The 11,713-nt window shown below is 51.7% G+C and overlaps 4 protein-coding genes across 4 annotated transcripts, besides 5 other annotated features; 2 read left to right on the top strand and 2 right to left on the bottom strand.

Annotated features, from left to right (window-relative positions):
* Positions 1 to 3,620: 3,620 nt before the first annotated feature.
* Positions 3,621 to 3,692: a sequence feature (Protein overlapping with rRNA (BP01DRAFT_371791, PYH48216.1) was converted to a misc_feature.).
* Positions 3,693 to 3,806: 114 nt separating this feature from the next.
* Positions 3,807 to 4,110: a sequence feature (Protein overlapping with rRNA (BP01DRAFT_371791, PYH48216.1) was converted to a misc_feature.).
* Positions 4,111 to 4,198: 88 nt separating this feature from the next.
* Positions 4,199 to 4,463: a sequence feature (Protein overlapping with rRNA (BP01DRAFT_371791, PYH48216.1) was converted to a misc_feature.).
* Positions 4,464 to 4,585: 122 nt separating this feature from the next.
* Positions 4,586 to 4,654: a sequence feature (Protein overlapping with rRNA (BP01DRAFT_371791, PYH48216.1) was converted to a misc_feature.).
* Positions 4,655 to 4,827: 173 nt separating this feature from the next.
* Positions 4,828 to 4,951: a sequence feature (Protein overlapping with rRNA (BP01DRAFT_371791, PYH48216.1) was converted to a misc_feature.).
* On the top strand, positions 4,921 to 6,373 carry BP01DRAFT_354066 (acireductone dioxygenase (Ni2+-requiring)). The gene is made up of 4 exons (XM_025574344.1): positions 4,921 to 4,953; positions 5,011 to 5,431; positions 5,618 to 5,989; positions 6,100 to 6,373. Exons 2-4 carry the CDS (start codon positions 5,402 to 5,404, stop codon positions 6,232 to 6,234), a joined length of 537 nt encoding a protein of 178 aa, XP_025434199.1. The 5' UTR covers positions 4,921 to 4,953; positions 5,011 to 5,401; the 3' UTR covers positions 6,235 to 6,373.
* mmm1 (ERMES complex subunit MMM1) lies at positions 6,372 to 8,191 on the bottom strand. The gene is made up of 3 exons (XM_025570848.1): positions 8,058 to 8,191; positions 7,963 to 7,987; positions 6,372 to 7,881 (listed from the first exon to the last, which is right to left on the bottom strand). The coding sequence occupies exons 1-3, from the start codon at positions 8,071 to 8,073 to the stop codon at positions 6,486 to 6,488; spliced, it is 1,437 nt and encodes a 478-aa protein (XP_025434200.1). The 5' UTR covers positions 8,074 to 8,191; the 3' UTR covers positions 6,372 to 6,485.
* Positions 8,192 to 8,286: 95 nt separating this feature from the next.
* Positions 8,287 to 9,755, top strand: BP01DRAFT_354067 (DUF1183 domain protein). Its single transcript, XM_025574345.1, has 2 exons — positions 8,287 to 9,584; positions 9,639 to 9,755. The coding sequence occupies exon 1, from the start codon at positions 8,520 to 8,522 to the stop codon at positions 9,456 to 9,458; it is 939 nt and encodes a 312-aa protein (XP_025434201.1). The 5' UTR covers positions 8,287 to 8,519; the 3' UTR covers positions 9,459 to 9,584; positions 9,639 to 9,755.
* Positions 9,756 to 9,773: 18 nt separating this feature from the next.
* BP01DRAFT_371795 (transcription factor TFIIIB subunit BDP1) lies at positions 9,774 to 11,593 on the bottom strand (the record flags this gene model as incomplete). The annotated part of the gene is made up of 2 exons (XM_025576688.1): positions 9,774 to 11,494; positions 11,566 to 11,593. 2 exons carry the CDS (start codon positions 11,591 to 11,593, stop codon positions 9,774 to 9,776), a joined length of 1,749 nt encoding a protein of 582 aa, XP_025434202.1.
* Positions 11,594 to 11,713: the final 120 nt, after the last annotated feature.

The following is an 11,713-nucleotide window of genomic DNA, read 5'->3' on the forward strand; positions in this document are numbered from 1 at the left end:
AGCCGATATGTGCTAGGACCACCTTCAGATCTTTGTTCGTTGGGCTATGCGTTGCGCAAGACGATCCAACCAAGATTCTGTGAGGTCACTTCTGTTAAACCCGTTTCGTCAACAGTCTGATCTCTTCTGCGCCCTGTGTGGATACCCAAGCCGCAGCGGAGGTACATGCGACGATGGATTGTCGTGTGCACTGACAATATGGGCTCAGCCTGCCTGCAGGACGAAGCAAGGCTCTTCTCGTCTACCTGCCCTTTCTTTGTTCTCCCTGTTGTCTGATCTGATGGTAGGGAGCAACTAGTGTCTTTTATCGTTTGCTTTCATTGAGGACTAATTCATCTCTATCCCATTTCAGAGATCACCGACCAGTATTCCCCCCTCCCGAAGCCCGAACCTCCCGTTCACATGCTCTCCGGAGAGTTACTTCCGGGAGGCTGATCAGCCCACTGTGGTATGACAGTCCTTCTCGGCGTGCCTGATGGCTGTGTCAATCACATGGCTGTCAGATTTTTTGACTTGCTCAGCAGGCAGGCAGGCAGGCATGTTGGGCATTGGGCCTGGCAGGAAGGGCACTCGGCTATACGGTACTATAGACGCTACCCTTGCAGCACTGCGAATGCACGATGGGCTTTTGTAAGCGTCAATGCGGATCGTCGTGGTTTTCTGCCTAGTTCCTACGCCCCTTCTACCAAGCACGGGATCTCCGCACTATATCGGAGTCCCCGTTACTGCTAGTCGCAATTCCGATCGCATACCTGCAAGTATACCGTGCATATGTTGGGCTATTGGCACAGTGGCACCAAAGCTAGATGCGCACGCGTACGAGGTGACCTGACTATTGATTCATGATGATAATCAAACCGGTTTTGGCCTTCCAGGCCACCGGAACCTATTCCCACCACTGTGATACTGCCTCATGTCATGTGCGCAGTACAGATTCTTCGAGCGGGCTGGAAGTGGAGCAGCTACACGGATGCACGAATTCTCAATGCAGCTGGATGCTCTACCGTCTAAGCAATACCCGGTGGTTCGGAATGCATAGATTATGTCACTAGAGCAAGTTCATGGGGAGCTATCGCGAAGAACAAATCAGGGCTTGGATATCATCTCTGCAATCAATATACGAGGGTCCACAACAGATACTCGCAATTCGGGATTTGGTGGCTATTGACCCCGTAGGAGGCAATCAATGAGCAAGCGGACTTCATGAATCAGGTAGCTCGGCTCACGCCGTTCATGTTGTGTGTCGTGTCAATGTCTCAGACATCTTGACCGCCGATTATAAAAGCTCGGGTCTGGTGGCAACGACAGAGAGGTGAAGCCCAATCGTGCTCTCGCAGATTCTCCCCTCCGTTTACCTAGTATGATTTGTTGAACGCAGCCCGGGTCTGGGACCGTGGTAATGTTGCGCCTTTCCTTCCCTAGTTGAGTAACGAGGCTGCTGGAGCCGAGCCCATGGCGGCTGGAGAACGAATTGTCCTTCCTCAGCTCCAGACACTGACTCAGGCGCTCCCGAATTCAAGGCCGAAAGCCATTGCCTCTTTCTGTCGGATGTTCGATTTTTTGCCCTTGAGATCAGAAAGGGACCACACTGCATGCCACGTCAAATACCAAGCATCGAGCACCGAGCCCGCTGTACGAGCCGTCTCAGACGATGTACGAGCCATATAAAACGACCATTGGGAGCGACGACTACGCGTCTCTTTCGGGAGTGTAGGCTCTAACAGATTTTCTAGTGATTAAAATCGCGGTCCACGTCATTGCACCCTACTGGCTTGAAGGTCTCCACCTAGTGTGATCAGTCTACATAGTTCCTTTTACTCCACTGTTGGATTCGGTCGTGTCAGTATCGTGTCCAGAGATTGTGTTCAGCGCACCCAAACAATGACGCTTTAACCAGGAATGTGGCGATCCCGAGATCGCAGCGTCGGCCTTGGAACAAACATACGTGCCGAACAAGGCAGATCGTCTTCTAATGCTGAAGATTGACCACATTCTCGGGCACAATTTCTGTGCTATATGCTCTTCTCAAAGCGATGGGCTAGGGACATACGATCTCTATCCATACGACTCAAGTGACTTGCCATGGGAACGTAGATTAGTACGTTCTGTCTGGCAACATATGTCTCGCATATACTTCCACTAGACTGACATCTGACGTCGCATCTGCGTGCGAATAACCCTGCTTCGTTTTTGAATTATGTTTGAATCTAAATTGCGAACGCGCAGCTCTCCTGATCCAATAGTGCGCATTGTGTGTACAGGAATTCCATATATAAGAGAGTCATTTGGCACAGTTGCAAGCACTGTGCTCTACAAAACTTGATACTATGACTCTCCCATGTGAGACTCTAGGCTACACTGAAGCACGAGTCGGTTAAGCTAAGTCATCATTTGTAGCATCTTCAAGTGTTGATTTTGTCATCATAACTAGGTTTAACTGCGAGCTGGCTAGTCCGCCTTCTTCTATGTTTGGCGTAGCCAACAACGGAGCTAGATGAGCTATGCGATAGTGGTTGAGCCTGTCTGCTCAGTACCAGAATGATAGAGTCGCAAGTACGAAACCAGAACTCTTTCTCATGCTTTGCATGCTGATAGCCAGGCAATATATATTCAAGTGATTTCATCCAAGTTAAAAGATTTTCCACACTTTGAGCATAGAGGCTCACATTCTGTCCCATGAGATGTACAGGACGTCCCAAAGTGTTTTCTTTTTCAATGAGACAGTAGACTTCATATACTTCATATACTTGGAGACAAACAATGAATACTGATTCCAAGATGTTTTCTATACAGATAGTCACATGAGCACGGTATAATGTTTCTCCGGGGGTATTTTGCTCCCATCACGGTTCACGAACATCATGTATGGGTTCTCTTCCATCTCTTCCGCCAGCTCATTTCGAGTCTTGATCATTCTTTCTTCTCCTTAGCTATCCAAAGTCGGTCGGTTGTCACTCTGTGGATGGCAAAATTGGTCCTCAGATTGCACTTGTGTCGCTGTCTGTCCTAAGACCTCACGTGGCTGGGAGACCACCGGGAGTCGGATAATCTGGCCGCTTGTGAAGGTCATTATACAATTACATCACATACGCTGAGACCGACTGGAACATCATCATCAAGCGACTTCCGGTTCTGGATAGTTGTACTTCCGACTCTGTGCCGCTCACTACACACCATCTTTACCGTACAGTGAGATGACCAGAATTGCTTGCTTCCGACATTTGATATGAACTTGAAGGCTCCCCTCTTCTGCTAGCATTTTCGTCTTGACTCAATCATCGCATTGACTCACAACTCATTCAACTGCGCCAAGTCCTATCAGACCGGAACTGCATAATGGCAGTAACCATTGCTTTTCAGGGCTCTGTACGAGCCTCGAACCCCCTCATTCGCTCATCCTCATCCTTAACTCTTGGACACAACTCCGTGTATAGAATAGGATGGCAAGCGTTGCAAGTGAAAGGGACGTGTAGTTTTTCGAGTTTCACGCGAGTCGGTCGCTCTCGGGTTATTCGAGCAAGGTGCGATCTTGTTTCTTACTTTAGCCGGAGGTCCAGTTCTGAACACATGTCTAGCTCATCAGCGAAGAGTTGTAACGACCTCTTTGCGAAGGAGCCGCAATGGGCAGGTCTCACTTTCCAACAGAGACGCTGGTCGGCGCAAAATTCAACTGGGCCAAAAGATACTCAAAAGTAGGTATCTTGGCTCGGATCTCGTCTCACGCTCCTTTCGTCGGCGGACTCCCAGAGAAAATGACTTGCCTTGTCAAGGACTAACAGATAAACAGCACTGAGCCCAAGTCCAAGACTTCTGCTATTCTGTCCAAAATCCCTCTACCCACTAGCCATGAGAACATCTACACTCTACCCAATATCCTCACGTTCACCCGACTAGTTGCGGCTCCTCTGGTAGGATACTTCCTGGTGCAAGGCCATCATACGGCTGCATTGGGTCTTTTCGCGTACGCCGGCATCACGGATCTTGTGGATGGTTACATCGCACGTCGATGGAACCTGCAGACGGTTGTCGGAACGATTATTGATCCTATGGCTGACAAGTTACTGATGACTATCGGTGTTGCCTGTCTTGCTGTCAATGGATCAATCCCTGGTAAGGCACCATCATCTACAGTCCTAGTAGAATCCGACCCAACATGAAAGAGAAGAAAAAAAGAAAAAATCCTCATGAATCTGAATAGTCTGGCTCGCCGTTATCATCCTCGGCCGTGACGTTGGCCTGGCCATCTCGGCCATTTACTACCGATGGATCTCCCTTCCTCCGCCCAAGACCATGGCCCGGTACTGGGACTTTTCTCTTCCGTCTGCCGAGGTCAAACCTACAACAGTATCCAAGGTCAACACTGCCTTGCAGCTTCTGCTCGTGGGCACCGCAATCGGTATGCCTGTGCTTCCAGAGACCGTAATAAATGCATGGCATTTGAAGGATACCATGACTGCATTCCAGTAAGTACCGCCCTTTCCCTTTCTCTTTTTTTACTTTTTCGTACCTGTTGTGGTGGGTGGTGTTACACATGCTGGGCGTATAAGAGCTGTTCCTGGATAATATCTGGCACATACGACCACAGGGTGTGGAAAATAGGGCTTCCCGTCCGCTCAGCCGTACTCAAGCCACACGCCGGGAGGTTAGTAGTTGGGTGGGTGACCACCAGCGAATCCCTTCTGTTGTATGTTTTTGATGGAAATGTTCTTTCTCCCTCCCTCTTTCGCCACGCCCTTTCTTTTCCCATGATCTTCTTGCTTCTGCCTGTCAACCTACATTTCCGGAGTTTGTTATATCACGGGTAAAAAAACCATGCTGACAGGACAGATACCTCGTTGCTGGAACCACCATCTGGTCGGGTCTTAGCTACGTGTTTTCCAAGGATGCCGTCAAGATTTTGACGAAGGAAGAGGTTCAAAAGCGCATTGCGAGGGCGGCAGGGAAGAAGTAGTAGTGCGTATATATACTCAGTGAGTAGTATGTATATAGTTAGCTAAGATCTTATGATAGGATTCCACCAGACTGCTACCGCCTAACTTGAACATTCTTCTTGTATAGAAGTATGGACTCCATTGACTGTATACAATGATCATTCTCCATAGCCACACTACTATACTGAAAACACACTACAACAGTAGTGATGTGCTCTGCTGATGTAATGGCGACATTGTGAAGCCGACAACAGATTTTGCCGCGGACCAATCGGGGGGTGGGGATTCACCAGCAGCGGCGCATTTCCATCTCTTAGTTGTCACTGCCCCGCCGGCGACTTTGACTACAACCTTTACTTACTTCCCTGTACTTGTTCATCTCACCTCAAGTGTCCAAATCCTTCGTCTTCCATCAAGCAGCAATCTGCGTGCGGATATCTTCAGCAAATTCATCAAACAAATCCGTCAAAATGAAGGCCTACTGGTACGACAACAAGCCGGTGAGTCGCCAGCGCAACCCTCGCTCAAACAACATCACCCTCGCCCTCATCCCCCCCTTCCATGCCCCCCCAATCCCCCCCCAAAACCGACTTCAATCTCATCCTCGGGAGAAGCACCTCTTCCCCCTGCCTCATCTGTCTTCCCGCTTTCTCAGCAGACAACTGCTCTAACCAAAAAGAAAACAGGGCGACCAACGCCTCCCCCACGACTCCGCGCGCCCGGTTACCGAATCCTACCTCCGCTCCCTCGGCGTGATCTACCACCACCTGCCTGACCTCGCCTCCGTCGACGCGCTGGCTGCCGCCCGTGGCTACAAGAATCGCGACGAGATTACCGTCTCGCCCGCGACCATGGGCGACATCTACGAGGAGAAGGTCAAGAGTTTCTTCCACGAGCACCTGCACGAGGACGAGGAGATCCGGTACATCCGCGACGGCCGCGGCTATTTCGACGTGCGCGGCCAGGAGGACGAGTGGGTGCGCATCCAGCTCGACAAGGATGATTTGATCATCTTGCCCGCCGGCATTTACCATCGGTTCACGACGGATGAGGGGAATGTATGTTTGTTTCTTCCTTTTTGTTTCGCGCTTTATGGGAGGGGGGGTTTGTTTGTCTGGGTTTGGCAAGTTGGGGAGTTTTGAGGCTAACGTGATCATTCTGGGACCAGTATATCAAGGCGATGCGCCTTTTTCAAGAGGAACCCAAGTGGACGCCGTTGAATCGGAGTGAGGAGTTGAACGAGAACCCTCATCGCGTGGGCTATCTCGGTACCCTAGAGAAGGCGACGGTTGCTGCTGTCTGAGATTTGTGGGGGCGGTTGAGGAGAGAAGAGGGGACGGCCTTTGGGTTAGGCCTAGCTTTACGTCGTTGCTGTGATGAAGTATGGTTGTATATAGAATAAGGCACATGAAATTATGACACTCAAGTCTTACTAGAAGAAAATCATCATCTCCCCTCAGATAGAACGCTGTAAAAAGAAAATCGTTATTCAGTTTTCGAGATTATTGCCTGGTTCAGGAATCTTATACAAGAACCACCCCTCGATTTGACCTTTTATTGACCCCCCAAAGACCCAGGCATATGCAAATCACACAACCCTCCCGAACTCTCCTCGCGTAGCATACTTGCTGGCCGCAAGTCCCCCGTCTCCACGTTATAGCTAGAAGTTCGCGAGACGCTGTCGAACTGCGGCCGTGATGCCAACCCACCCCGGAACCGCAGTCCCTCCGTCTCATGCGCACTTAAATGATCCGACATGGCCCCCCGCGATGCGCCATTTGACGCCGTCTCGGACTCCTCGCCTGTCCGCACCCCCGTGCGACCCATTCGCGGCCATAGATCCGGCAAGCCCACAACCTGCACACGAGGTTCGACCACACGCTCCTCGAACCATGCATGCACTCGTGCTTCGACCAGCTGTGCAACCTTGGGCACATCCTGGAGGCGGCTCCGGGAGCCAATCAAAGATCGGACCGACAAATCGAGACGGTAGTCCGGTAGGAAAGAGAACGCGACGTTGCTTTTCGGGGTGCCGGTTTTCGGAACCGATGCATCGGGTCCCTCGGCTTCGGCGGAGGTGGCGGTTATAGGAGGAGATTGCGTACCGTCCCCGGGACTCTTTGTTCCATCGACCGTGGGAGGCGACGGGGACGGGGATGGAGTGTGGAGGGGGTCCGTGGATGCGGGCACAAGTGAGATGCATAGAGTCCCCGAGAAGCGGACCACCGAGACAGACAGCGCCACAGGCAGGATAGCGGAGCAGGGTTTTGGGTAATTAAGTAAAAGCGACGTCTCTATTGCTATCGAAAGGTTGTCGTCGCTCAGGTCGACGTCCATCAGCGCCTGCAGGCGGCCGCCGTCGGAAGCCGGGTCATCGACTGCGATAATACGACAGTTGCTGAAGATTGGGAACTCCTCACCCAGGGAGATGTCCGTTACTGCAATCTTGTCGATAAACGAAGGCTTCTTCTCGGGGTTGTTTAGAGCGGCATTGAGCGAGCTGAGGATCGATGATGTCGGTGAATCCTTCAGCAGGTATGCGGTCTGTCGATACTGAGCGATCGTCTGCGCGATCAACACATTGAACCAGTCCAAGGACTCGGGCTGGTGTGACGAGTGGTGGATCCGGTGCCGGCCATGCTTGGAGGTGAGGTTGGGGGGAATGGCACTGTAGTAGGTTTTGCGCAGAATTGACTGCGTGTTGGTCGAGGAGGAAGGGACCGGGCGAAGAACGTTCGAGTTCGACGGCTTTTCTCTAAGTGACCGCGAGTTGGTCTCATTGGGGCTCAGATTGTAGATCGAATTGGACCGCCGGTGTGTTGAGGCTCGGTGCGAAAGGCCGCGGGAGGGAGGAGGTGGTGCTTCGCCGAAAATGAAGAACTTGATAAAAGCGCCGATTAAGAGGACCACAGATAGTTGACCCAATAAAAACCCCTGTGTGAAAGATAAACTGAATCACGCAGTTAGTTCCTTGAACCTCCCTTGAGCACAAAAGCCATAGTCAGAGGAGAATAATGGGTGAGTGACGTACGAGGATTGCGCGGGAACGGGTTCAGCTGGATCACATCGGAGGTCAGCTCAAGGGTCAGCTCAAGCACATTCCAGAGAGCCAAGTGAAGTACACACGTTGTTGAAAGGACATTATCAGTATACTCTCGCCTTGGTGAGATTCTACCCATCGGCCATTGCCTCTGCTGAAGGGAGTACTGGAAGAGTGCGAGGCAAGGAAATCTCGCGAAATGACGGCCGGCGAATAGCAAGTGGCCGGCGCGGTCGAGGTTCCGCATCCGAGGCCGCGTCTACTAGTAGCCGATTAGAATCTCTTCTACTATTCTTATGAATAATACCATCTAACTGTCAAGCTCCCATCGACTGTTGGAGAGGACACGTTAGTCTTGGACATCTGGTTACACACTAAATCCAGCCACTAGCCGAGAATAAAGCCTACTACTGTTACAGTTCGCTCGGATCCTATGTCTCTGACATAGAAAATCTTCATCACAGCTTCAAAAGGAGTCTTCTAGAATTCATCTTGTGCGGAGCTTCTACTGACCCCAGAGTTTGAGGACAACAAAAGAACACTCCATCATGCATCACTCGCTTCTACTACAATTCCTCCTCCCTCTCTTCCTCTCACAGCTATTTCTCTCAGATGCACGCTCACAGCAACCGTCAGGCAGAGATGCCATTCTCCTATCTCGAGTCCATTCGCTCACGCTGCGGGCAAACCGCCTTACCACTTCCAGGCGCGTCTCCCCGATCCCTCAGCTGAAATGCATTGGGCCATCCAAACGTATCTGCAACCTATACCCCATCGAAACGATGCGATGCACAAACGAAGGTTACGACTACGATGAGGAGGATGTTCAGTGGACGTGCACCGCCTCGCTCCCACCAGAGTTCAAGCTCGGCTCAACCGACGTAGTCTGCGAGGGTTACCGGGACGCTGACGATAAATGGGTCTTGAAGGGAAGCTGCGGCGTGGAGTATCGTCTACTACTGACAGAGCTGGGGGAAAAGCGGTTTGGTTCAGGAGGGCAGGATAGCGACTTTTGGCCCACAGATGTCGATTTGTCTGGCTGGAGAGGGTATTTTTCTGCGCTGGGCAACCTGGTGTTTTTTGGGTTTATGGTGGCATGTTTCTCCCTCATATTGTGGCCCATGCTCCGAGACTGTTTTGGGCTACGTGGAGGTCGACGAGCTGGTGGGATCGGTCGCGGCTGGGGTGGTGGTGGAGGTGGAGGTCCCTACCCTCCTGGTCCTCCTCCTCCCTATACCAGTTGCCCAGATCCTGCTTCTGCTTCTGAACCGTGGAGACCCGGGTTTTGGACAGGCGCTTTGGGTGGTGCTGCGGCAGGCTATGGACTGGGAAGCAGAGCCAATCGCCGCAACCAAACATTCACGCAACGGCGCACCTCGTCTTTCACCAGATGGGACGACCCAGGTGAGGGTAGCTCGGGATCACGCTCGCCGCACTTTTCAAGTACAAGCACAAGTACCGGATTTGGCTCCACTAGGCGCCGATAAAGGTGAGGGTGGCAGAGCGCGAAGGGATCCCTTGCCGTTATTTGGGTGACTTAATGCGTCTCTTTGCTACTTCGTGGCGTCAACGAGTCTCTTAACTGAAGAAGCCATACGGCAGTTGTATTATGCCTAGATTAGGGTAAGCAGAGGGATCCAAGAAAAGGAAGGCCCTTGGACAAATACCTCGAAAATCAGACACCTACGGTATCTGCTTTCTCAGCTTATTTCATCGTAGCATGATGCACGTAACACCTTAAAGTTGTCGCCTCTCTAGAAAATCCGCCTGGAACCACGCACCCACGTACATGGCATGAAAGTTCAAGGAACATCATCGATCGTGCCCAACACCTCCTCCGTTCCACCAGCCATAGCTTTCATTGCCTGTCGTCGGCTAGGCCGTTTGATTTTGGCAGGCATATCACCATCCTGAGCGGGTTCACCAGCTGCACCATCGGGGTTGCGAAGTAGTTCCTCTTGAGCTTGCTTTTCTTTGGCATGTTGTTCTTCCATTTGTTTCCGTTCCTCGTCTAGTTGCTGTTGTATGATCTTGGGATCATCATAGACTGTGTTGGTCATCTCAGAATAGGTGTTGATGTCAATACTCTCTCGTGGGCCTAGAAGAGTCTCCTTGATGCGCAAGGGATCGCGGCGCTCCTCTTTGTTGAACTTGAGTTTGATTTGCCGCCGAGTTCTGCCAGGAAATAATTTGCTGATCATCATAAAATCAGTACCGAAGATGCGCAATCCCCTGTAAAACAGATCTGTCATGTTCTCGTCCCAGGACTCTGTCTTGGAACGTTTTCCATAGGTAGACTGGTTGATCTTGCGCGTGAGTGTGTTTTCAACAACGTCCTCCAGCTCGCCAGCATTTCTTGCCGCGTCCGCATGGCGGTCAACTTGCAAGGAAGCAGTATCGAGCACAATTTCTCCATTGACAATTCGCATTACCGGTCCGGCCTGAGATTTATTGTCAAGCAAGCCGTTTCCGTCGGCTGTCGGTGTGGGCTGGTGTCCATTGGCTTTAACTGGTCCCTCAGTGTCCCCCTCCTGCTGCGCTCGTTGTTTGCGCTCAAGCTCTGCCTGGTCGAGGACGCGAAGTTCGGTTTCTCTTTTAGAGAGTTTTCCGGTTCGAAGGTCTTTGCACAACTCCGACATCTTGATTATCCCAGGGGCGATCTCGACGCTCTCGGAGCCTTCAGGTGTCGGCTCGCGCTTCTTGCGTGTGCGAGCTTTTCTTTCCTTCTTCTTACTCGTCGCATTTTCGCCATTGCCTTCCCTGACAGACTTTCTCCGGACCTTGACCACCTTCCGAGGTTGAGTAGGAGGAACTGATGTTTGCGACTCTGTTTCCGTCTGGGGTTCTACAGAATCTTGAGCATCTGTGGTGGTGACTTGCGAAGTGGGAGGTGTGGGGAGTGGCGGGAGTTCGGTCACTGAATGTTCTGTAGGAGCTGTGGGTGGCTGAAGGGCCGGCTTTGTCGCGGAATTGGTCCTGGGACGCTTGGTAGGGTGAATATCGATAGCGCCATCTGCAGGTCGGCGTAAACGACTTTGGGGGCCTGCAGCCTCTGCCGCATGGCGTTCTACAACGTTCGTCGGGCTGACGTCCCGGCTCCCATCGTCGCGCGATTCCAGAGATACCTGTGGAAGAGTTTGAGAGACAGGTTCGGTAGATGTGGTACTGGGTGGAGTGGGTTGAGGAGGAGACGGCGCGAGTTCTGCGACTTTGAGAGGAACAGCTGAGATTGATGGCTTGCGTTTCGGTTGGGGGATTGCGATCGCAGTCGTAGAAGGTGGCGCAATTTTCTTCTTCTGGGCCGCAGCTAGTGATTCTACGGAAGTGGTAGTGATGGTGTCGACAGGGACTGTGGGCTGGGCGGATGTGGTAGAAGGGCCTGGCTCAAGGGTCGGTCTTTCTGTCGCTGGCTGTGGGGTTTGTGAAGCAGACGGCTGAGATGCAACACTGGGTCGTCGGAGGGGAGGGGGAGCTGGGGCGCGTCGGGCGGGCGCCTTGGGGGCAAATTTTTTGCCCGACTTATCTGACGAAGGAAGATAATTAGATGCGGTTCGCTATAGAGCTCGGAGGGAAGGGGAATTCAAAGAAACCTACTGATCACAGAACTGGAAAAAGACTTCATTTCGGATAATAACTTGAGTCAGATCAGGTCATCGCTAACATCTGTCTACCGGTGAGACAGCCGGATCGAATTGAAGAGCGTTATGGGTGAAAGAAGGCGATGATAATGAAAGTAATGAGG

The sequence above is a fragment of the Aspergillus saccharolyticus genome (genome assembly GCF_003184585.1).
Source record: "Aspergillus saccharolyticus JOP 1030-1 unplaced genomic scaffold BP01scaffold_5, whole genome shotgun sequence".
NCBI lineage: Eukaryota > Fungi > Ascomycota > Eurotiomycetes > Eurotiales > Aspergillaceae > Aspergillus > Aspergillus saccharolyticus.

Bases quoted from the DNA above. Each gene is read 5' to 3' on its own strand.
- BP01DRAFT_354067 (XM_025574345.1), top strand. From the start codon at position 8,520: ATGCATCACTCGCTTCTACTACAATTCCTCCTCCCTCTCTTCCTCTCA.
- BP01DRAFT_354066 (XM_025574344.1), top strand. From the start codon at position 5,402: ATGAAGGCCTACTGGTACGACAACAAGCCG. The intron at 5,432-5,617 runs GTGAGTCGCCAG...AAAAGAAAACAG, and splicing joins ACTGGTACGACAACAAGCCG to GGCGACCAACGCCTCCCCCA. The intron at 5,990-6,099 runs GTATGTTTGTTT...TTCTGGGACCAG, and splicing joins TCACGACGGATGAGGGGAAT to TATATCAAGGCGATGCGCCT.
- mmm1 (XM_025570848.1), bottom strand. The intron at 7,882-7,962 runs GTACGTCACTCA...TGCGTGATTCAG, and splicing joins CCCGTTCCCGCGCAATCCTC to TTTATCTTTCACACAGGGGT.